General features: G+C 45.7%; 1 protein-coding gene across 1 annotated transcript in view; it reads left to right on the top strand.

Moving 5' to 3' along the window:
- The window catches only part of MAT1A (methionine adenosyltransferase 1A), a 96,350-nt gene extending 71,012 nt beyond the window's left edge, over positions 1–25,338 (top strand). The window contains exons 7-9 of the mRNA XM_030203265.1: positions 3,767–3,949; positions 13,172–13,305; positions 22,559–25,338. Coding sequence (XP_030059125.1) covers positions 3,767–3,949; positions 13,172–13,305; positions 22,559–22,661 — 420 coding nt within the window. The 3' untranslated portion in view covers positions 22,662–25,338. The remainder of the gene's footprint in view (positions 1–3,766; positions 3,950–13,171; positions 13,306–22,558) is intronic.
- Positions 25,339–25,637: the final 299 nt, after the last annotated feature.

Genomic DNA, 25,637 nt, shown 5'->3' with positions numbered 1-25,637 from the left:
TAAAAAAAGGAAATGTAGTCTGCTAGCCAATTTGAGTGCATTTATGTCATCCTGTTGAGGTCAAAAGAAACAAAAATCTGGGTGGACTTTCTATGGGCTTTAGTCCACTCCAGATAGAAGGCAAAGGCTCTCTCATAGTCTGAAATGTGCAGTACACTTTCACCTTGATGATCATATGACTTTGGGAAAAATGTTGGCAGAACAATTGACTGGTTAAGATGGAATTCTGTTACTACCTTAGGAAGAAACTTAGGATGTGTGTGCAAAACCATTCTGTTATTGAAAAACGTTGTATACGGTGGATCAGTTACTAAGACTTGAAGCTCGCTGACCCTAGGGCTTAAGTAACCACCACCAAAAACAAGACCTTCCAGGTCAGGTACTTCAGGTGAAGGGTATCAGGTGGCTCAAAGGGAGCGTACATCAATGACAACATTGAGATCCAGTGACTCTGTGGGAGGGCTGATGGGAGGCTTCAATAGAAGCAAGCCTCTCATGAAGCAGAAAACTAAAGGTTTGCTCTCTACACAGTGATGGTAAGCTCCAATTACAGTGAAGTAAACCCTTACTCAGTTGATCTTGATACCTGACTCTGAAAGGTATAGAATGTATTCAAGCAGCTTTTGTGTGGGCGGAGCCAACCGTATTTTCAAAAAAGATGGCCGGCTATCTTTTTCTTCTCTAATACGGTTGGGCCCGGCCAAATGTCAGAGTTCGCCGGGTTTGAGATGGCCGGCATCGGTTTTCGGCCATAGTGGAAAATAATGCCGGCGATCTCAAACCTGGCGAAATCCAAGGCATTTGGTCTTGGGAGGATCCAGCATTTGTAGTGCACTGGCCCCCCTCACATGCCAGGATACCAACCAGGCACCCTAGGGGGCACTTCTAAAAATTAAAAAAATAAATAAAAATAGCTCCCAGGTGCATAGCTCCCTTACCTTGGTTGTTTAGCCCCCCAAATCCCACTCCCCACAACTCTACACCATTACCATAGCCCTAAGGGGTGAAGGGGGCACCTACATGTGGGTACAGTGGGTTTTGGGGGGGGGGGGTTGGAGGGCTCCCATTTACCACCACAAGTGTAACAGGTAGGGGAGGGATGGGCCTGGGTCCACCTGTCTGAAGTGCACTGCACCCACTAAAAACTGCTCCAGGGACTTGCATACTGCTATCAGGGAGTTGGGTATGACATTTGAGGCTGGCATAGAGGCTGGCAAAAAAGGTTTTTTTTTTGGGTGGGAGGGGGTTGGTGACCACTGGGGGAGTAAGGGGAGGTCATCCCCGATTTCCTTCGGTGGTCAGTTGGGGCTCCTTTTTGAAGCTTGGTCATGAAAAAAAAGGGACCAAGTAAAGCCGGCGAAATGCTCGTCAAGCCTGGCTTTTTTTTTTCATTATCAGGCGAAGCCGGCCATCTCGTGAGCATGCCCCCATCCCACCTTCACTACCCTACCGACACGCCCTCTTGATGTTTCGCTGGCTCTGCGACGGAAAGCAGTTGAATCCGGCCAAAATTGTCTTTCGATTATACCGATTTGGCCGGGTTCAGGAGATCACTAGCCATCTCCCGATTTGTGTTGGAAATGGCCGGCGATCACTTTCGAAAATGAGCTGGATAGTAGCATAGTAGATGACGGCAGAAAAAGACCTGCACGGTCCATCCAGTCTGCCCAACAAGATTAATTCATATGTGCTACTTTATGTTAATTTGTATCTGCCATTTCAGGGCACAGACCATAGAAGTCTGCCCAGCACTAGCCTCGCTTCCCAACCACTAGCCCCGTCTCCCATCACCGGCTCTGCCACCCAATGCAGCTCCTGGAGCCATAGAGACTAATGCCTCCAATGCCAAAGTCAATGACTGGACTTCTCAGTGCCACAAATTTATTTACACTGCTTCTCTCGAGACCTAATACCTGTTGTTGACATCTGTGAACAGAATTTACAGGAAGAGGGGTTACAATCAGGCTTCAGGAACTGCAGGCTCCAATTATTAGCGTCCATAAGGGATGTGGTCCTGTTGTACCTGGAGCTCTTGTTCAAAAACCACTGGAAGTTTTAAGGGATATGCTAGGAAAAATCAAACAGCTCCATAGTGAAAAGAGTTCCAGACCAAGAGCCCTAAGCCTAAGGGGTCTTAGTAGGCGAAGGAAAATAAAGAAAACTTGAAACTAGAAACTAAGCAGGAGCTTTGGGTGCTGCCATTTGAGTGCCCCTATTTAGAAGTTGCCATATAAGCACTGCAGTTTGGGTGTCTATATACATCAGTTGCAGACTTTCAGTCACCTATATGGTGGTATCTACTACTACTTATAAAGTCCTCTGTCTACTTCTACCCATGCCCCCCCACCCCAGTGCAAGGTGCTGGGTCGGCAGCTGTGGGTGCCACTCTGACCTCTAGTTCAAGGTACTTGGCCAGCAACTGTGGGCAGTGATCCTACGAGCAGAAGGGAGATCATAGTTGCCTTAGGCAGTGCCAATAAGGGAGGATGGAACAGGCTTGCATATGAGTGGTGCAGCCAAGGAGCCTTTTCTGTCCTCCCTCACAGGGACCACCTGGGGCAGCTATGATCTCTCTTCTTCTCCGAGGACCATTGCCCGCAGTTGCTGTTCCACCACCTTGCTTTGGATCTTAGTGTGGAGGAGGGGGGATGAAGTACAGAGAAGAGATTCTGCCATTTTGGTGCCCAAAAGTCCAGCGCCTGTACAGCTGTGCCAGAAAGTAATAGGCACCCGTATGGGGGCACCTATACAGTGGTGCCCAAAAGTCATGCACTGAACTAAAAAGGGCGAAGAGGTATTGCCTCCATACCAACAACTTACATGGTAGTGCAAGCTCAAACTGCAATTTGCACAAAAGAAACAACACGAGCTATGAGAGAATGATCACAGAGCATGTCCACACCAGGTATTTGTCCCTCGCTGGTCTTACATTGCCTGGCATCCTGTCCTGTTTTCAGCACCATTCACGCTTATTTTAATGAAACTGAGCATGATCGCGCATGCTCAATTTCATTAAAATGAGCATGCATGGTACTGAAAACAGGACAGGGTGCCAGGCAATGTAAGACCAGCGGGGGGCAAACGCTTTAGGTGGCGGGGTTGGGGACCCATGCCAGTCAAGGTATCTTCCAGCGGCGGTGGGTGGGGAGAGCGGTGGGGGAGGCGATGGGGGGGGCAGAAGTGGTAGCGGGAGTGCGGCAGTGGGGAGGCGGGCCAAAATGTGCCCACCCCCACCTTGGGCTCTGGCCCCCCTTCCCGTCAAGGTCTGGCTACGCCCCTGGTCCATACTGCTCCGCAGAAAAAAGAATGAGACTGAGCTGGTCCCATGTTGTGATGATGAGCAGGAAAATGCGAGCATCTGCAGTAGGCCGCTTCCAACAGCTTCTAGAAGAATGTTGTGGAGTTCTACTGTGCCAGGCTGTATCAGGTGATGTCACCCATCAATGGTAATACTACATCCTGCTTGTCTTCAGAGAAATAATTAGTACTATTTTTTCCCTTTTTTTTCTCCTACTGTTTTTAATGTTCATTAAGCAGATTCCTTTTTTTCTATTTTCTCAACATTGGAGCTCTTCTTTAAGGGTTCTGGCTTCTCTAAACTTTGTATGTATTGCAGTAATGCTTACTGGAATAACCAGTTTTACCATCTGTTGTAATGGGAAAACACAGGTTTGGAAAGAATGCCTCATGGCAGTGATGAACAAATCGCATTTTCTACATAAGGCTTTGAACTAGAAAAGATGACATGTGGTTTCTAATGTTACAGGGTGATGCTGGGGTTACTGGTCGAAAGATTATTGTGGACACTTACGGTGGATGGGGCGCTCATGGTGGTGGTGCCTTTTCAGGCAAAGATTATACTAAAGTGGACAGATCGGCAGCGTATGCTGCACGGTGGGTTGCAAAATCTCTGGTGAAAGCAAAGCTGTGTCGACGTGTGCTGGTTCAGGTACATTCTCAGGATTTTCTGGAAGTGGAAGGGAAGGGGTAGCATAGAAGAATGTTCTTATGTTCTAACTTTTTCTTGTTTCTTTCCCATCCTATACATATTTGGAAAAGGACTGCATTTCGATTAAAATTTTAATTGCGCGATTAAAGGTATGTTATTCCCCACCACCACCACACTGTAGCTTCTTTTGACTCTGGACGAATCACTTAACTGTCCATTGCCAAGAGTTACAAGGAGCTGCAGAGGGGAAAAATATAAATAAATAATATACCTTTAACCTCGTGATTAATTGCAATTACAAATTTTAATTGAACTGCAGCCCTAAAAAAATTAAACAATAAAAGAATTGAAAAGATTTAAAGAATACAAAATACAATTTAAAAATGACAAATTAAAGAATCTAAAACAGCATGCAGAATAGCTGTAAACAGCCCTACAATCTTTACAGTCTGTTTCAGAAAACAAGCCTAATTTAGAAGTTAGCATTTCAGGGGTAAGTCTATAACACCAGTTGCGCATAAACATACTCCAGCCGATATTCAAAATGATTTAACCAGCCGGAAACAGCTGCTGACCAGTTAAATCGCTTGTTTGTGGCTATCGGGTTATTTTCAGCAGCACTGAAAATGACCGGCTATCACCAAATTCAAAAGCACCTAACTCATGGGCATTCTAGGAGCAGAGTCTGGTTACGTGCTGATATTCAGCCCCTCATCGCATACATAAACTTCTTAAATTGGGCTGCATAAATAGCAGTCCTATCTTTAAGTGGTTTGGCTTATGTTGTTAAGTGGCTAATATTGATGTAGCTGGCTCAAAAAAAAAAAAGGATATTCAATGCCAAAGCCCAGACAGGGCCTGGCATTGAATATCTGGGAATAACACTGGTGGCCAGCAGCAAAATGTTCACTGCCGCTGGCTGAATATTGGGGGGAGCGGGGTAGGGGGTCAGATTACTGTAATTTTTGAGGTAAGTGTACACTTACTCATGTAATTGTCAGCAAATCAGCTAAGTTCTGTTCTGTAAAGGCACATGTAAGTGACGTGGCGCAGCATTTCAGAAAGGACATTCAGAGGAGAATGCCAACCTCCAAGTCCGGGACGCGTGGAATTCCACACTATTTTACAAAAGGCTCTGCCAAACATAAAGGCTCTTGTAAAATAGGAGCTGGAATGCACATCCCAGCCCCTCCACATCCAGAGGGAGAAGCAATTATAGAAAGTTGGACGTGGGGAAATAAAATGTACTTCCCACTCCTTCATAGATGTGGAAGCTGCTTTCTAAAATCGCTGCTCTCTCAGCAAAGGCGGCCCCCATTCCAATGCAAATAACCACAACTCCCCTCCCTGACAGCACACCCGAAATCAAAGACCCTTCCCCCGCATCACGTGTTCTTTCCTCGCATTACATGATCCTTCTGACATCAGCAGCCCCCTACCGGTATCATCTGATTCCCTCCCACATCACCAGACTCCTCCCTACATCACAAGACATATGATGGAAGCCTGATCCCAAGTGATAATACTATGGGTCTTGGCAGAGGTCTTGGCAGCCATTTTGGGTCCTGGTGGCCACGATGCAGGATTGAGTGGGCATTTCTCCCATCGCTCTAGACACCCGGGATCCCTGGTAAGCCTAGGGACTGTGTCAGGGAGGAAGGGGTGAAAATTAGAGGGCTTGCAGCCCAAGACCAATTTTGAGAAGTCTCAGGCTCTGGGGGGGGGGGGGGGGGGAATATGGGGGAGGCTGCCTCATGCTGGGCTTGTGCCCAAACATGGAGGCCTTTGGGGAAGGAGGTTATGGTAATGTGTGTATGTGGGGGGGGGGGGGGGGGGATGGGTGATGTGGGGGGCTCTGTTAATGTGGGGGTTTGGATGATATGGGGAAGGGGTCAGGGGGTCTTATGATCAGGGATGAGGCTGGCGATGTGTGGGTGGAGTCAGGTGACACCAGGAGCGGGCTGATGATGTTGGGGGGGGGGGGTTCTTGTGATGTCTGGAGGGAGCTGATGATATGGAGTGGGGGTTGGGTGATGGCAGGGAGTGGGCTGCTGATGTCAGGAGGTCTCCTGATGCAGGGAGGGGGCTGCTGATGTTAGGAGGTCTTCTGATGCAGGGGGGAGCTGCTGATGTCAGGGGATCTTGTAATTCAGGGAAGGGGTCAAGTGATGGCAAGGAGTGCTTAAGGTGGGGGTGCACTGGAATTGCAATACTCAGATGTCAGGATTTAGTGCTGCCCATGAAGCAGGACTTAGGTATGCCTTGGAGCAGGGATAAATTCCAACATCTGAGTTACTCACTACATACATGGATTTCCTATATTGTGTCCCGAATTGGCATTTAAACATCTGGACCTCTCCAGGTGTTTAAAGACTGCTATTTAGATGTGTGGATACTTCTAAAATAACCGCTATAGCTTGTAACTGCAAGGGGGTATTCACATGAAGGGCAAGGGTGGTGCTACCACTTATGTATGCCACTTCAGAATACTGTAAGTTATGTGCATCCTTTCCAGATTTAGGTGTTTGCAAGTTATGTTGGAGGTCTAGGGCTTGTGTAACTGTAGCCACTGAACGGCCAATATATAAAGTGAGTTAATCAGCCGGAAAAGGCTGCTGACCGGTTAACTTGCTTGATCCTGGCTATCCAATCATTTTCAGTGGCACGTAACTGGTCATCCTAGCTGAAAATGACCTGTTATTGCCGAAATTAAAGCTGGCTATGTTGGGGGTGTTCCGGGGATGGAGTCCAATTACATCCTGATATTCAGACTTAACCGTCCAGGTTTCACGCATAAATAGGCCCGCATACGGTAAAATTATGTATCATACCTGATAATTTTCTTTCCATTAATCATAGCTGATCAATCCATAGACTGGTGGGTTGTGTCCATCTACCAGCAGGTGGAGATAGAGAGCAATCCTTTTGCCTCCCTATATGTGGTCATGTGCTGCCGGAAACTCCTCAGTATGTCGATATCAAAGCTCCATCCGCAGGACTCAGCACTTAGAGAATTACACCCACAAAGGGACACTATGCCCAGCTCACCACCGCCGAAACGGGGGAGGGGAATTAACCCAGCTCATCCCCACACAAGTGGGGGAGGGGAATCCGTCCAGCTCATCCCCGCGGAGCGGGGGAGGGACACCACACCCGCCGATGCGGGGGGATCTGGCTTATCCTGCAACCGCGGGAGGAGCTGACTGACCCTAACACCGCCGAAGCGGGAGGGGTACAAAGCTGCCCTACAGCCGCACGAAGCGGGAGGGAGTGCCGGCAGAATTTAAATCTCAATCCAGCCCCGTAAAACGGAGGGGAGAGGAATGCAGCAGCTCACTGTAACACAAACTCGTCTCAACTCTTGAAGAATCCAAGTGAAAAAATAACTTGAACACGAAGTCTTCCTGAACAGGAACTGAAGACTAACCTTGAATCTGAAATGCAACCAGAATATAAACAGTACAGATATCTGGGAGGGACTATGGATTGATCAGCTATGATTAATGGAAAGAAAATTATCAGGTATGATACATAATTTTACCTTCCATATCATCAAGCTGATCAATCCATAGACTGGTGGGATGTACCGAAGCAGTACTCACCCAGGGCGGGACATAGAAATCCCTGACCGCAACACTGAAGCTCCAAACCGGGCCTCCGCCCGAGCAGCCACAGTCAAGCGGTAATGCTTGGAGAATGTATGGGCTGATGCCCAAGTTGCCGCCTTGCATATCTCTTCCAAGGAGACGGACCCGGCCTCTGCCATCGAGGCCGCCTGAGCTCTAGTGGAGTGAGCCTTCAGCTGGATAGGCAGCACCTTCCCTGCGGCCACATAAGCCGCTGCAATGGCTTCCTTGACCCATCTTGCCACTGTAGGCTTAGCAGCCTGCAGACCCTTACGAGGACCTGCAAACAGGACAAACAGATGATCCGATTTCCGGAAATCATTGGTCACTTCCAAGTATCTGATGATGACTCGTCTCACATCCAGATATTTAAGAGCAGAGTATTCCTCTGGGTAGTCCTCCCTACGAAAGGAAGGGAGACAGAGCTGCTGATTCACATGGAAGCGAGAAACAATCTTGGGCAGGAAGGAAGGCACTGTGCGAATAGTCACTCCTGCCTCAGTGAACTGCAGAAAAGGCTCTCGACATGAGAGCGCCTGGAGCTCGGAAACTCTTCTGGCTGAAGTGATAGCCACCAAAAAGACTGCTTTCAACGTCAGGTCTTTCAGAGATGCCCTCGACAAGGGTTCAAAAGGCGGCTTCTGTAATGCTCTTAGCACCAGATTGAGATTCCACGCAGGCACCACCGAGTGCAGAGGAGGGCGCAGGTGATTAACTCCCTTGAGAAAACGCACCACATCTGGCTGCGAAGCCAGGGAAGCTCCCTTCAGGCGGCCCCTGAAGCAAGCCAGGGCCGCTACCTGGACTTTAAGGGAACTGAGCGACAGGCCTTTCTCCAGACCTTCTTGCAGGAATGCCAACACTGAAGAAATTGGAGCAGTGAATGGAGAAAATGAGCCTGCTTCACACCACGCTGCAAAGGTACGCCAAACCCTGGCGTAAGCAGTAGAAGTAGAGCGCTTCCTCGCTCTCAGCATAGTGGCGATGACCTTGTCTGAGAAGCCCTTCTTCCTCAGACGCTGCCGCTCAATAGCCAGGCCGTAAGACCAAAGGGGGAGGGATCCTCCATCACCACGGGACCCTGATGCAACAGGCCCTGCTCCACTGGCAGCCGCAGAGGATCGTCGACTGAGAGCCTGATCAAGTCCGCATACCAGGGACGTCTGGGCCAATCCAGACCCACCAGGATTATCCGGCCTGGATGCTTTGCCACCCGGTCTAGCACCCTGCCCAGCATGGGCCAGGGCGGGAACACATAGAGGAGCTCTTGTGTCGGCCACTGTTGGAGAAGAGCATCTACTCCCAGGGATCGAGGGTCCCGTCCTCTGCTGAAAAAGCGCGGCACTTGGCAATTGGCCGATGACGCCATCAGATCTAGGCTCGGCTGGCCCCAGCGCTTCGTGATGTCCAAGAACGCCTGAGCAGATAGCTGCCACTCTCCGGGCTCCAAGGTATGGCGACTGAGAAAGTCCGCCTTGACATTCATGACTCCGGCAATGTCGGCCGCTGACAGCTGTTCCAGGTTCGCTTCCGCCCACTGGCATAGACTCATAGCCTCCTTGGCTAGAGGGGCGCTCTTGGTACCTCCCTGGCGGTTGACATAGGCCACAGCCGTGGCATTGTCCGACAGGACCCGTACTGGCTTCAACGCCAGTACCGGGATGAACTCCAAAAGCGCCAACCGAATGGCTCTGAGTTCCAGGAGGTTGATAGACCACTTTGCCTCTGCAGGAGACCAGAGCCCCTGCGCTGTCCTTCCCAAGCAGTGGGCTCCCCAGCCTGACAAAGAGGCGTCCGTCGTGACAACAATCCACTCCGGGGTCACCAGAGGCATTCCCGCAGACAACTTGTCTGTCTGCATCCACCAGCTCAGCGCCTTGCGCACTGCTGGGTCCAAGGGAAGGCGCACAGCATAATCCTCCGACATCGGAGTCCAGCGCTGCAGCAGAGAGTGTTGTAGTGGTCTCATATGAGCCCTGGCCCAGGGCACTACTTCCATCGTGGCCGTCATAGAGCCCAACAGCTGCACATAGTCCCAAGCCCGAAGAGGAGAGGCTACTAGGAACTGGTCCACCTGAGCCTGAAGTTTGACAATCCGATTGTCTGGCAGGAACACTCTGCCCACTTGGGTGTCGAATCAAACTCCCAGATCCTCCAGGGACTGAGTCGGGCGCAGCTGGCTTTTCTCCCAGTTGATGATCCACCCCAGGGAGCTCAAAAGAGCAACCACCCGGTTCACAGCTTTGCCGCACTCTGCATAAGAGGGGGCTTGGATCAACCAGTCGTCCAGATAAGGATGGACTTGTACTCCTTCCTTCCTCAGGAAGGCCGCGATGACCACCATGACTTTGGAGAAGGTCCGCGGAGCAGTAGCCAACCCGAACGGGAGGGCTCTGAACTGGAAGTGTCGGCCCAGGACTGCAAAACGCAGAAAGCGTTGATGGGGAGGCCAGATGGGAATATGCAAGTACGCTTCCTTGATGTCCAAGGATGCCAGGTACTCCCCTGCCTTCACTGCCGCTATAACAGAGCGGAGAGTCTCCATGCGAAAGTGCCGAACTTTCAAGGCCCGATTGACCCCTTTGAGGTCGAGGATAGGCCGTACAGAACCTCCTTTCTTTGGTACCACAAAGTAAATGGAGTAACGTCCCTTGCCAAGCTGATTTTCTGGCACCGGAACGACCGCACCCAGGCGGATCAGATTGTCCAAGGTCTGCTGCACTGCCACAGCTTTGACCGGAGACTTGCAGGGAGAGAGTACAAACCCGTCTCTTAAGGGTCGGCAGAACTCTAGCTTGTAGCCGTCTTTGATGACTTCCAGCACCCAAGCGTCTGAAGTTATTGTGGTCCACTCACCCAGAAACGAGGACAGCCGTCCTCCAATCTGCACTGGGGTGTGGACCAAGGCCCCGTCATTGGGTACGAGACCCTGGGGGAGGACCGGAGGGAGCACCTCCGGGACGGCGGTCTCTGCGAAAGGAATGCTGCTTGGGGGAGAAGTTCCTCTTGAAGGAAGAGGAGGCAGAAGAGCCCGACCTGCCCGGGCGGTACCGACGGGCTTCCTGAAACCGTCCTCTGGAGGTACCGGGACGAGTACTAGCCCGAGCCCTGACCTCTGGTAACTTCTTGCCCTTAGACGTGCCGAGATCGGTCACGATTTTGTCCAGCTCGACCCCAAAGAGCAGCTTGCCTTAAAAGGCAATTTCGCTAGGCGGGATTTAGAGGCGTGGTCAGCAGACCAATGCTTCAGCCAAAGCCACCGCCGCGCAGAGATTGTCTGAGCCATGCCTTTAGCTGAGGCCCTCAAGACATCATACAGCAAGTCTGCCAAATAGGCCAAGCCCGATTCCAGGGCCGGCCAATCAGCCCTCAAGGAATGATCCGAGGGGGAAGCCCGCTGCACCAAAGTCAGGCACGCCCTGGCCACATAGGAGCCGCAAACTGAGGCCTGCAAACTTAAAGCAGTCGCCTCAAAGGACGACCTTAAGGCCGCCTCCAATCTTCTGTCTTGGGCGTCCTTTAGGGCCGTGCCACCTTCCACCGGCAACGCCGTTTTCTTAGTCACCGCAGTGATTAAAGAATCCACGGTAGGCCACAGATAGGCCTCACGTTCACTTTCAGGCAAAGGATAGAGGCGGGACATAGCCCTAGCCACTTTAAGGCTCGCTTCCGGGACATCCCATTGAGCCGAAATTAAGGTGTGCATGGCATCATGCACGTGGAAGGTTCTAGGCGGGCGCTTCGTCCCCAGCATAATGGCAGAGCCAACAGGGGCTGAGGGAGAGACGTCCTCCGGAGAGGAAATCTTCAAAATGCCCATGGCCTGCACTAACAGGTTGGGCAAATCCTCTGAGCTAAAGAGCCGCGCTGCAGAGGGGTCATCCGCTCCATCCGAGCGGGGATCCGTCTCCTCCAAGGAATCCGCAAAGGACCGTTGGGAGAACTCAGATACGCTGCCCTCATCTACATCGGAGGAGACAAAGTCCTCCAAGGCCTGGGAATCAACCCGAGGGCGTTTACCTCCGGGGGCCTCAACCTCTTTACCAGACGAGGGAGCAGGGGCAGCGTTTTGCATAAGGAAGGCCTGATGCAGCAGCAAAACAAACTCGGGGGAGAAACCCCCCAGACTGTGCACTTCCGCAGCCTGGGCTACAGCCCTAGACGCACCCTCAACCGACGCTCGCAAGAGTGGGGGAGAGACATGCTGCGCATCCAAGATGGCGTCCGGCGCGACACTCCGCGAAGGAGCCGCGCGGGAAGAACGGCACTTAAGTTTAGCCGCTTCTGTGCCGTCGCCCAAATTAAGGACGTTCATGGCATCAATGTCTCCCACCTCAAGGGCGGCCCAAGAAGAAGCCGTCCGAGCCGCATGGCCGACCAATATGGCGGAGGCGAGCCGCGGGGGATGGGCGTTTATGGCGGGAAAAAACCGCCACACCGGAGGAAGGACCGGGACACTCATCGGTCACGAAACTGTCACCCAACAAGGGCGAATCAGACTTTAAGACCCCCGCATCCCCTCTAGAAGCGCACACGCGATCCGGGGAGCGACTCTTTGCGCCCTCGCCCTCCGACGCCATGGGTCACGTGGAGACCAATCGGGGAACCTCCTGCCCGCTATAAAAGGTAAAAATTACCTGCTGTCCGCTCCGAGCTGTAACGACCTGGTGTCCCAGTGAGTAGCTGCAATAAACGTTTAAATAAACGTCGAAATAAACGCCTTTAAGGACGTTCAAAATGTTTTTGTTTTTTTTTTTAAACGGAGCCAGCGGGAGGGGGGAGAAAAGGAGGGACCTGGCGCCACCAGGTTTGCACTTGCTCAAGAAGAGCCCTCAACCCCAGGCACTCAACAAAACCTAAAAATTAGGCTTGGAGGCCTAGCCAGAGCTGCTGCTGTGTGTGACCACCACCTGCTGAGATAGAGAACATACTGAGGAGTTTCCGGCAGCACATGACCACATATAGGGAGGCAAAAGGATTGCTCTCTATCTCCACCTGCTGGTAGATGGACACAACCCACCAGTTTATGGATTGATCAGCTTGATGATATGGAAATAGCTGTTCTATCTTTATGCACTAACCAATGGCCGGTTAAGTCTGAATATTAATGTAATCAGTCGTGAGCTAGCCGACTTTTAAAAACCTTGAAATTCAATGCCGAAGCTCACACATGGTCCGGAATTGAATTTCTGGTCTTAGTACACCATATTTATGTATGCACACGTTGTTTTTATTTGTCTATATCTTTTAGTATATGTTTGTATTATTTTGACAGACCCCCTGATGCAGACATAGATGCTGAAACATGGCCCGTGTCAGGTCTGAAAATAAAGATGTTTGCTCTCCTCAGTTCTGGAGGCTCTTGGTGCTTTTTTTGTCGCTGTTATTGAATAATTTTATGTCATCCACAGATTTATTCTGCACATTTGTCACTCCTTTCTCCAGATCATTTATGAATATGTTAAACAGCACAGGTCCTGGTACAGACCCATTTTCATATTTGATGTTCAGTAATCAGTTATCATTTAGCTTTAGGTTCTATTATAGAGTAAGATGTTGTAGTTGCATAAGTAATCACGCCTTTCTTTCACGTAAGGTTTCGTATGCCATTGGAGTGGCCCAGCCTCTCTCCATTTCATTGTTCACTTATGGAACCTCCCAGAAGACAGAAAAAGAGCTACTGCATATTGTAAACCAGAACTTTGACCTTCGACCCGGAGTGATTGTCAGGTAAATATTCCATAGATATTGATATGTATCTACTGCTTTTTTAAAATTTAAGATATCATTGAATTAACATGGTCAACAAGAAGAAGATTCTTTTTCTCAGTCCTAGTTAGTAGCTTATGGCCAGCTTGGGGAGAGAAGAGGGTAAGATTTACTAGGAAGGAAATTTCCAAATGGTGATCCTATGGCGCTGGCTATCTGGGTCAGTGGCTGTATGATAGGTGACTGGCTCGCTGAGGCTGCTAGCTAGCTAGAGAATGACTGAGTGGCTGAGTGGGGATGGTTGAGGGTGATTGAGAAGGGAGAGAGGGTATTTGATTGGGGAGTGGGTCACTGTATAAGTACAAGGATTCAGCCAGCAAGTAAGGGAAGGTGGGTTATGTGAGTGCAGTGAATAGGGTAATGGTGGAGGGATAATTTGAGCAAGTGAGAGGACAGAGACAACAGGAAAGGAAGAAAAGATAGGAAACATAAAGTAAAAATAGGATGTTTCACAGGATTAAAGACAAAAAGTAAAGGCTGTAAAATGGGCAGAACAAAAGAGGAGAGATGAGATGGAGAAAAGTAAAAAAAGCCAGGTATGGAAATATTTTTAGATTTGCTACAGAATTGTGGCTTATTGCTGTTCAATGTTCTGTGAAAATACTCAGTGAATGAGGAAAGAGATCTATTTTAAAAAGAAAAGGTAGCCAGCTGGTCCATGTCAGTTTGAGAAGGACTCTAGCTAGTCCCTGGTAACAGTAATGTAGAGAAGATGTAATAGAGCAATTTGACAAATTGAAGAGTAGCAAATCATCTGGACTGGATGGTATACATCCCAGAATACTGATAGAATTGAAAAATGAACTTGCAGAGTTATTGTTAGTAATATGTAATTTATCTTTAAAATTAAGCATGGTACTGTAAGATTGGAGGGTGGCCAATGTAATGCCAATTTCTTAAAAGGGGTCCAGTAGTGATCTCAGAAATTATAGGCTGGTGAGTCTGACGTCGGTGCTGGGCAAAATGGTAGAGACTATTATAAAGAACAAAATTGCAGAGCATATACATAAGCATGGATTAATGAGACAAAGCCAACATGGATTTAGTCAAGGGAAATCTTGCCTCACCAATCTATTACATTTCTTTGAAGGGGTGAATAAGCACGTGGATAAAGGTGAGCTGGTCAATATTGTATATCTGGATTTTCAAAAGGCATTTGACAAAGTACCACAAAGACTCCTGAAGAAATTAGAAAGTCACTGGATAGGAGGCAATGTCCTATTGTGGATTTAAAAACTGGTTAAAAGAGAGAAAACAGACAGTAGAGTTAAATGGTCAGTATTCTCAATGGAGAAGGGTAGATAGTGGGGTTACCCAGGGGTCTGTGCTGGGATCGATGCTTTTTAACATATTTATAAATGATCTAGAGATGGGAGTAACTATTGAGGTAATTAAATTTGCTGATGACATAAAGTTATTCAAAGTTGTTAAATTACAAGAGGACCTTATGAGACTGGGACACTGGGCATCCAAATGGCAGATGACGTTTAATGTGAGCAAATGCAAAGTGATGCATGTGGGAAAGAGGATCCCAAACTATAGCTATGTGATGCAAGGTTTCACATTAGGAGTCACTAACCAGGAAAAGGATCTAGGTGTTATTGTTGATGTACGTTGAAACCCTCTGCTTAGTGTTCAGTGGCGGCTAGGAGAGAAAATAGAATGTTAGGAATTATTAGGACAGGAATGGAAAACAAAACTGAGAATTTTCTAATGCCTTTGTATCGCTCCATGGTGCGACCTCACCTCGAATACTGTGTGCAGTTCTGGTCACCGTGTCTCAAAAAAGATATAGTAGAATTACAAAAGGTACAGAGAAGGGTGATGGAAATGATAAAGGGGATGGGATGACTTCCCTATGAGGAAAGGCTATAGGGCTCTTCAGCTTGGAGAAGAGACAGCTGAGGGGAGATATGATAGAAGTATACAAAATACTGAATGGAGTTGAACAGGTAGATGTGAATCACTTGTTTATTTTTTCCAAAAATACTAGGACTAGGTGGCACACAAAGAAACTACTAAGTAGTAAATTTAAAACAAATCAGAGAAAATATTTCTTCACTCAACGTGTAATTAAACTCTGGAATTTATTGCCAGAGAATGTGGTAAACGCAGTTAGCTTATCAGAGTTTAAAAAAGGTTTGAATAATTTCCTAAAAGAAAAGTCCATAAGCCATTATTAAGATGGACTTGGGAATATGCACTGCATATTCTAGGATAAACAGCATAAAATCTGTTCTACTGTTTGGGATCTTGCCAGGTACTTGTGACTCGGATTGGCTACTGTTGGAAACATGATGCTAGGCTTGATGAAACTTCAGTCTGTCCTAGTATGGCAATGCTTATGTTCTTACTTATTCAGAGAGAAGTATTGAGACACAACAGCTGTTATGGGTAACTAGCTATTTACAATTCCATTTGGTGCACATTATTCAGGGTAACCTTAAGTTTGTTGTGACAGACTCTGTCTGGGATTTTGGTGAATGCATTAGAAGTGACCAGAACATAGATACAGGCTTGAGTGATGGCAACAACACAATAAGTAATATTTTATATACCAGGATTTAAACAGTAAAGGGACAATATTTAGTGGGACTCAATCCACTTAACCAAATCACTTGGCTGAAATTTCACTTAAAGATACGCAAATAACGGATCCCCTTAATTTAGATGAATAAATATGCAGTACTATACTTAAACAGATAAGTTATTCGGTTAAATTTAGGACAGCTGTTTGGTTCCCCGTAAGTGAATACAGATAAGAGGCAATTTTATAAAGAACTACCTAAAGTTAGGTCGCGAGTACATGCTGTCCTGTAAGCACTTGTATATCTTCGATAGTTTGTACTTTGCCGATGTGCGTACACAGGGCTGAATATCAGTACTTAACTGACCAAATGCTGATTCTTCCTACAGAATGCCCCCAAAAGAGCCAGTTTTGAGATAGGCGCTAATTGGATTAACCGGTTAAGTGCCACTGAAAATAGCTATTTAGCCCCACTGGCCAGGAGCAGTTTCTACCGGTTAAATTACTTTGAATGTCAACCTGGTAGCTTATAGAATACTATAAGTTGTGCACATACCTCCCGATTCTATATATGGTGACTAAAGTTGCACATGCAAATCAGTGCTCATAGCTGATTTGCGCATGCAACTTGATTAATGATCTAATAAACACCAATAATTGGTTGCTAATAACCAATTGGTGTTAATTGGCCTTAATTATTGTAAGCCACATTGAGCCTGCAAAGAGGTGGGATAATGTGGGATACAAATGCAATAAATAAAATAATTAGGAGTTACGCACACATCGTATTCTATATGTTGTATAATTTTAAAGGGATGTGTTTAGGGGGCATTTCCGTGGTGTTCCTATGAGTTATGCACGTTTTTATAGAATACGCCTGATCCGCGCTTAACTTAGGCACCGGCATTTACACTTGGTTTCAGCAGGTGCAAATGCAGGTACTTTAAGTCAGGCGCAGATTAGGCGCTATTCTATAAAGTGCGGACACCCTTTATAGAATAGCGCTCGGCGCAGTTTACTGAATCTAGTCCATAGTTCCCAAATCAAGGCACAAGCATTTATAGCAACTCTATGGCTGGCATAAGTGCTTATTTTTAAACACATACATTCATATGTAGTTGGTTATACTAGTATTCTATTACAGAAAGTAGGCACTTAAATAAATACATAAATAAATATTCTAGAATAGGCTTCAAATGGGCATCTCTTTGGGAGAAGGGGAGCAAATTTACAACTGGGTGCCTCCATTTTGGTGCCCCGAGGCTGCATGGTAGGATCCTATTCTGTATCTGAATCTGGGCACCTAGGTGTCAGTATAGAATATCAGTGTTACCCATTATCAGCACGCCTAACATTTAGGCACCTGCAGTTACATCAGCCATAAGTACGGGAGCCTAAATGCAGCAGGGACATGCATATGTTGTGCATGCAAATGAGGACCCTTCCATATTTCGCCCCTATGTACACACCCGTTGTAAATATGCACTATGAAAGTTAAGTGAGTATTTGCAGAACAGCATTTAGGCACACTGCAGGCACTTTTTACAAGTAAATGTACACGAACCCCTAATTCTATAAAAAGCATTAAAATGTGCATGTGTCCAATTTGCATGTGCATTTTAATTGAATAACAAACTAATTAGCACTAGTAATTGGCTTTTTAACAAGCCAACATGTGTCTTATAATTCTGTCCCTTTAAGAATAATATTAAAGGAACATAATTGCAAGACACATGGGGTAAGGATGAAGCACCATGGGTTAATCTGGAAAGACGGAATGGAAAATGTATTTACATTGGTGTGATATACAGGCCTCCTTCACAGTCAGAAGAAATGGACAGAGATTTAATTGAAGACATTCACAAGTTAGGTAGGAAAGGGGAAGTACTACTGATAGGTGATTTTAATATGCCGGAAGTTGATTGGGGTGTCCCCGTTGCGGGGTCGTCTAGAAACAAGGGGATATTGAATTCTCTACAGGAAGAATTGTTCCAGCAGCCAGTAATGGAACCCAAATGGGATGGAGATATTCTGAACCTGGTGCTTACAAACAGGGAGATTGTTTCTAATGCTGTGGTGGGTGATCATTTGGCTTCTAATGACCACAGAATGGTGTGGTTCAAAATTAAGTCACAGGATGAGAGGGCTTATTCAACCCTGAAGTTTCTTGACTTCAAAAGTACTAACTTTGTCAAGATGGGAGAATATCTCAAAAAAGAGTTAGTTGAATTGGAACAGCTGAAGGAAGTAGAACAGCAGTGGGCAAAACTGAAAGGAACTATTTTAAAGGTGACAAACCTTTATGTTAAAAAAGTATATAAAAATAAGAGGGTCCAAGAAAACACAAGGGCAGATGGTTTGCAAGCTCCAAGATGGAAAATATACTACTACTACTACTACTATTTAGCATTTCTATAGCGCTACAAGGCGTACGCAGCGCTGCACAAACATAGAAGGACAGTCCCTGCTCAAAGAGCTTACAATCTAATAGACAAAAAATAAAGTAATATACAAAGCAGATCGTTGAAAAACCAAAATATATTTTATTGATGAAAACCGATTAAAATATGTATACAATAGCCCGACACAGGCCGTGTTTCGCCCAACTGGGCTGCTTCAGGGGCTACAAAATAAATAATATACAAAATTACTCTCGACACAGGCCGTGTATTATTGTATATTATTTATTTTGTAGCCCCTGAAGCAGCCCAGTTGGGCGAAACACGGCCTGTGTTGGGCTATTGTATACATATTTTAATCAGTTTTCATCAATAAAATATATTTTGGTTTTTCAACGATTTGCTTTGTATATATTTTCCATATAAAAATAAGAGGAAAGAAGGCTGCTTTGGTTCTGAAATGTAGCAGCTGATAAAGTAAGGGAAAAAAGGTTAGCCTTCATAAATGCAGAAAGAGGAAAACAGGCAAAAGTACTTGGATAAGCTAAGAGAAGCTGGAAAAGCTGTAAGGAAAGCAAAGATGTAAATGGAAGAAAAGATAGCCAATACAGTAAAATTGGGAGACAATATGTTTTTTAGATATGTAACTGATAGGAGAATGTGTCAAAATGGCAATGTGAGTCTCAAGGGTGAATGGGCAAAAATATGTAGAAGCTGATAAGGCTAAAGCTGAACTGCTTAACAATTTATTTCTGTTGTGCGTTCATGGATGAAGGGCCAGGGGTAGGATCGCAGAAAACAAATGCAAATGGGAATGGATGTGTGGTAGACCAGGACTGATTTTCAGAAGTCTGTGTTTGTGATGAGCTAGCTAAACTAAAAATAGACAAAGCAATGGGGCCTGATGGGATACATCTGATGGTACTCAAGGAATTCAGAGAAGTTCTGGTGGCTCCGTTGTCTGACCTCTTCAATGCATCCTTAGAGTGTGGAGTGGTCCCAGAGGATTGGAGAAGGGCAGATGTGGTCCCTCTGCACAAGAGTGACCTCAGTGGTGAGTAAACTAATGGAAACACTTCCATTAGTTTCTGAGGTTTCTAGAATTGTGAGGTTTCTAGAATCGAATGGACTTCAGGACCCGAGGCAGCATGGTTTCACTAGAGGCAGGTCTTGTCAGACAAATCTGACTGATTTCTTTGAATGGGTGACCAAACAGCTGGATATGGGAGGGGTGCTACATGTGGTGTACTTGGATTTTAGCAAAGCCTTCAACACGGTTCTGCACAGGTGACTGATAAATCAACTGAGTGCCCTTGGCATGGGCCCCAAAGTGACTGATTGGGTTAAAAACTGGTTAAATGGAAGGAGACAGAGGGTAGTGGTAAATGGAGCTTGCTCCAAGGAAAGGGATGTTGTCAGTGGTGTACCTCAGGAATTAGTCCTAGGGCCGACTCTCTTAACATCTTTGTGAGTGTTATATTTATTTATGCATTCTTGTATCCCACTATTTTCCAAAAACAAGTTTCAGTTCAAAATGGCTTACAGTTTGCAGTTAGGTGTAGTTACAGTAGTGTTTTTCGGTTAAGGTGTGTTATAGAGCATCTGTAATTTGTGTGGCTAGTTATAGAACTTTTTGTATAGGTAGGTCTTCAGTTCTTTTCTGATATGGAGATAATTTGACTGCCCCTACTTGACTGACTGTACATTTGTCCTTTAGATTGTAAGCTCTTTGAGCAGGGACTGTCCTTCTACAGTGGTGGAAATAAGTATTTGATCCCTTGCTGATTTTGTAAGTTTGCCCACTGACAAAGACATGAGCAGCCCATAATTGAAGGGTAGGTTATTGGTAACAGTGAGAGATAGCACATCACAAATTAAATCCGGAAAATCACATTGTGGAAAGTATATGAATTTATTTGCATTCTGCAGAGGGAAATAAGTATTTGATCCCCCACCAACCAGTAAGAGATCTGGCCCCTACAGACCAGGTAGATGCTCCAAATCAACTCGTTACCTGCATGACAGACAGCTGTCGGCAATGGTCACCTGTATGAAAGACACCTGTCCACAGACTCAGTGAATCAGTCAGACTCTAACCTCTACAAAATGGCCAAGAGCAAGGAGCTGTCTAAGGATGTCAGGGACAAGATCATACACCTGCACAAGGCTGGAATGGGCTACAAAACCATCAGTAAGACGCTGGGCGAGAAGGAGACAACTGTTGGTGCCATAGTAAGAAAATGGAAGAAGTACAAAATGACTGTCAATCGACAAAGATCTGGGGCTCCACGCAAAATCTCACCTCGTGGGGTATCCTTGATCATGAGGAAGGTTAGAAATCAGCCTACAACTACAAGGGGGGAACTTGTCAATGATCTCAAGGCAGCTGGGACCACTGTCACCACGAAAACCATTGGTAACACATTACGACATAACGGATTGCAATCCTGCAGTGCCCGCAAGGTCCCCCTGCTCCGGAAGGCACATGTGACGGCCCGTCTGAAGTTTGCCAGTGAACACCTGGATGATGCCGAGAGTGATTGGGAGAAGGTGCTGTGGTCAGATGAGACAAAAATTGAGCTCTTTGGCATGAACTCAATTCGCCGTGTTTGGAGGAAGAGAAATGCTGCCTATGACCCAAAGAACACCGTCCCCACTGTCAAGCATGGAGGTGGAAATGTTATGTTTTGGGGGTGTTTCTCTGCTAAGGGCACAGGACTACTTCACCGCATCAATGGGAGAATGGATGGGGCCATGTACCGTACAATTCTGAGTGACAACCTCCTTCCCTCCGCCAGGGCCTTAAAAATGGGTCGTGGCTGGGTCTTCCAGCACGACAATGACCCAAAACATACAGCCAAGGCAACAAAGGAGTGGCTCAGGAAGAAGCACATTAGGGTCATGGAGTGGCCTAGCCAGTCACCAGACCTTAATCCCATTGAAAACTTATGGAGGGAGCTGAAGCTGCGAGTTGCCAAGCGACAGCCCAGAACTCTTAATGATTTAGAGATGATCTGCAAAGAGGAGTGGACCAAAATTCCTCCTGACATGTGTGCAAACCTCATCATCAACTACAGAAGACGTCTGACCGCTGTGCTTGCCAACAAGGGTTTTGCCACCAAGTATTAGGTCTTGTTTGCCAGAGGGATTAAATACTTATTTCCCTCTGCAGAATGCAAATAAATTCATATACTTTCCACAATGTGATTTTCCGGATTTAATTTGTGATGTGCTATCTCTCACTGTTACCAATAACCTACCCTTCAATTATGGGCTGCTCATGTCTTTGTCAGTGGGCAAACTTACAAAATCAGCAAGGGATCAAATACTTATTTCCACAACTGTATGTTAAATTGTACAGCGCTGCGTAACCCTAGTAGTGCTTTAGAAATGTTAAATAGTAGTAGTAGTAGTAGTAGTTAGTGATGCTTCTTATGGCCTTGGGTATTGAGTTCCACCATTTGGAGCCCAGGCGTTTTGAAGTGTATACGGACTATCAGTTAACTTTGGGAAATATATCCTCATTGTTTATCTTATATGTCCACGAGGAGACCTATAGGATTTTCTTGACTCCTGATGCAGGCGTTTGCGCACCGAAACACGACCCGCGTCAGGTCATTGTCAGAATAAAAGGTTAACATTTTTCTCAATCCTGAAGGCCCAGTGTTTGCTTTTCTTGTGCTTCTGTTTATAGTTGTATGCTGTTACCCTCTCTTTTGTGACTCTGTGCCTAAATGTAGGCACAATCCCTAGGCTTAAACGCTATTCTGTAAACCATGGCTAGCTTTTGGTGCAGTTTATAGAATACAGTTATGTGCTTTTTTTTTTGTGCTGATTTTTTTAGGCACAGTTTATAGAAGTTACCCCTAATAAATGCAGTTATTCTATACATTTATGTGCACAACAGGCATGCAGTTAAGATGCCTAGATTATAGAATTGTCCTTATAGTGTTGAAAATCAGCACTGTCCATATATTTGTAAACTCTAACCTCAGAATGCCTCCAACCCCTCCCACAGTTATTTGGATCAATTTTAGCCAGACAATGAATTGTCCGGTTAAAATTTAACTGGTCAGAGGGTCAACATTTGTAGTGCCAGTGATCTATGTGGTTAAGTACAAAGTCAACCAGTCAAGCACATAAGTCATTTTGGTTACGGATGGACCTTAATAATTCTTGTCATCTAACAAAGTAGGGAATAATACCCAGAGAATGTGATTATGAAGTTTGATGTCTTGCTGACCTATTTAAACATTAAAACAAAACTTTATTATTTTTCACATCACAGGGATCTTGACTTAAAGAAGCCAATTTATCAGAAAACAGCTTGCTATGGTCATTTTGGCCGAAGTGGTTTCCCATGGGAGATACCCAAGGAACTGAATTTTTAACAATAATGGGATGGTAACTCCCCTTCTCCGACCAGACCAGAACAGAATACAATTTCACAGGACAGGATCTTCCAGAAATTTGACACCACTAGTCTAATTCGAGGAATTGAAATGTTGATGTGACCTCATAGAACTATATGCTTTCATGTGCAATGGGCTGACTTTTAATGACGTGTATTGTTCTTTAATACCAAACAAAAGAACTTTCAGATCTGGAGGAAAATGCCATGGCATGTTTTTCTACCCTAGCAGGAATACAAAACATACAGATGACAAAGCATATATTTTTTTTAATTGCTGCTATGTTGACTATGCTTACCAAAGAAAAATGCAACATTGACACCCTACCAACTGTGGACCATATCTCTTTTTCAGCGTCTTCTGAAATTCTAAGCTTTAGTGCAGTATTTGCATACAGACTTCAGATGCGGAAACTGTTGGTCCAGATATCCATAGGGTCCAGTTTCTTTGTTGGTGATATATAAATTTTGGTCTTTGACCAGCTTCTCATTTAATTGTAGTATGACTTACCTAGAAGCATATTGCTGGCTGCTCTTAGTCATAGAGGCTGCTACAAAGGCAATATGCTATTACGAAAGAGCTTGAATCAAACTTTTAAAGTAATCTTTTATCATACAGAGGAATGACATGCGCTGATATACCAGTTCAGCTCAGGAGATACTTATTATCCTGGCAGGTCTGAATCATGCAAAGAGTATGAGAGTGAGGTCCAAAGTTCCTTCTGAATGACTGTTTTAAGTATTAATGGATATTTGCATTAATGCCTATTTTAATCACATTAATCTGTGCTAATGCAAGCATTAGCTAGCATCCATGTATTATGTTAACTCTATAAAGTTGTGTGCCAGATTTGGTATCTCATTGGTACAAGCTGAGTGCCAATTCTGTTTTGGGACCTTGGTACCAAGATTCCATTATAGAATACTAATGTAAGCCACCATTGCCAAGCCAAAAATGTACACCTCATCAGTTATAGCCATGGTGTAACTGTTGGCATGTTCTTGCAGCAAGGTCATGCGTTCCGTATAGGATTCTGTAAGTTATGCATATCAATTGGTGCCCTCAGCCATGCTTTGCCCATTGCCACCATTAGGGGGAGCACTAGGGTGTAAGTCCCGGTCCTGACGACTGGTTAAGATGAGTGAGCGGTCTCTGAAGGAGGTATGGCTGGTACTGAGAGGAAGCTGCAGCCTTCCTGTTATTCCTACTTCCCCCCAGAACTAGCTCAACTTAACCCAATGGGGGCCTTTTCCTAAAATAACCACAATTCCCAGCATTTCCCCAAACCAATCTTTTATTTTGGTTATAGCAAAGAGAAAATACAAGCCTTTATTCTTGGCATTTTCTCATAGGGCTTCCATAATGTAAAAAACCACCACTAAAAATAATATTTTCCCTTTCTTTACAAACAGTAGGACATCAAATATATACCAGTGAAGATTCTCTCCTACCCCTCTCTGGTCCCACAGTACTGGTTGCTCATCGGAGTCATAGGCAATCCCGTTCTTCCAGGCTCTGCCTGCCAGTGCTGTCTCTCTTGTTTGCACAGTATCCTTCATTCTCTGCATAAAACATGTGCCACACTTAGGATCTCAAACCCTTTTCCCAGTTCAGCCTGCCAGTGCTGCTTCCCTTGGGTTGCAAAGCACTGCACAAGAAGGTTTCTCCCTTCTCCCCTCTCTGCATCTAGCATACAGTGCTCTTAATTCTTAGCACTGCTGTAATCCTTCGCCATGTGAATAAACCTAGCTGCACATAATCTATGCCTAGGCTATACATCTGCCAATTCCTTTTTACTGGGATCTCTATTCCCCAAACTACAGCTTTCCTTCTCAGGGTCTAAACCTTCTTCTAGGCTCTCTTTCTAGGCTGCAATAATCCTTCAACCTTTCCCAGCCCCCACTTTCAAGGCTGTAATAATCTTTCAACCTCTCCCAAAGGCTTTCCTTTCCCAACCCCCACTTTCAAGGCTGCAGCAATCTTTTAAACTTTCCCAAGGCTTTCCTCTCCCATCCTCTCTTTACTTTTCTGGTTTACTCATTGCTTTAGGGTCCTATTCACTGACCCAAGGGGTTTTAGCCCTTCAAATACTGCCTACTGCTTGTGCTTCCAGCCACACCCTCTTCCTTCTGCCAAGAGTAGGGTTACCATATTTGTGGAGATAAAAAAAAAAGAGGACACAAAAAAATAAAATGCATCCCGGGCCCACCCTGCCCCTGCCATTCCACACCATACAATCACCTTCTTGACCCCCCAAAGAAAGCCAGCAGTGGAGTGGAAGAGTGGTCTAATGGTTAGTGCAGCAGGTTGCAGACCTGGGAAACCACATTTGATTCCTGCCACTACCTGGGTTGAGATCCTGGAGAACCTTATTCAATTCCCTCTGGAGCTGCATGTGATCCTAAACAAGTCACTTAACCCTCCATTGCCTCAGGTACAATATATAACTTAGATTGTGAGCCCATTAAGGACAGTGCAAAGTACTGGTAATAGAAACTGTAAACAGCAAGATCCTGGACAGCAGTTAAGAAAAGTAGACCCACGTGGTAAAATAAAACAAAATGTATTCAACGCATATACAAAAAATCAGCATACAACTTTCCATGGTTAGAGGAATTTTATGTATTCTGCATTGAATACATTTTGTTTTATTTTACCACATGGGTCTGCTTTTCTGCTGTTCTGGATCTTGCAGACCGCTTGCCTGTGTACTTTATAGAAATTGTAAATTGCATAGTCAGCTCAGGGATCACGTGCTGAAAATAAAATAAATAAATTAAATTAAAAATACTGGTAAAAGTAGCAAAAATGCATTTCTTCCGTACTCTGCAAAATACATAATTAGAAAAGATGTACATTTCCAAAAAAAAAAGCAAAACATCCATGAGCAGCATGTCCCCCTCTCCATCCTTTTTTATCCATGTACTGTATTTCCCCCTTTTCCCTCCCCCCCCC

The sequence above is a fragment of the Microcaecilia unicolor genome, chromosome 5, assembly GCF_901765095.1.
Source record: "Microcaecilia unicolor chromosome 5, aMicUni1.1, whole genome shotgun sequence".
In the NCBI taxonomy this organism is placed as follows: domain Eukaryota; kingdom Metazoa; phylum Chordata; class Amphibia; order Gymnophiona; family Siphonopidae; genus Microcaecilia; species Microcaecilia unicolor.
Note: the sequence above shows the minus strand (reverse complement) of the source record. Positions and strands in the feature narration are given on the sequence as shown.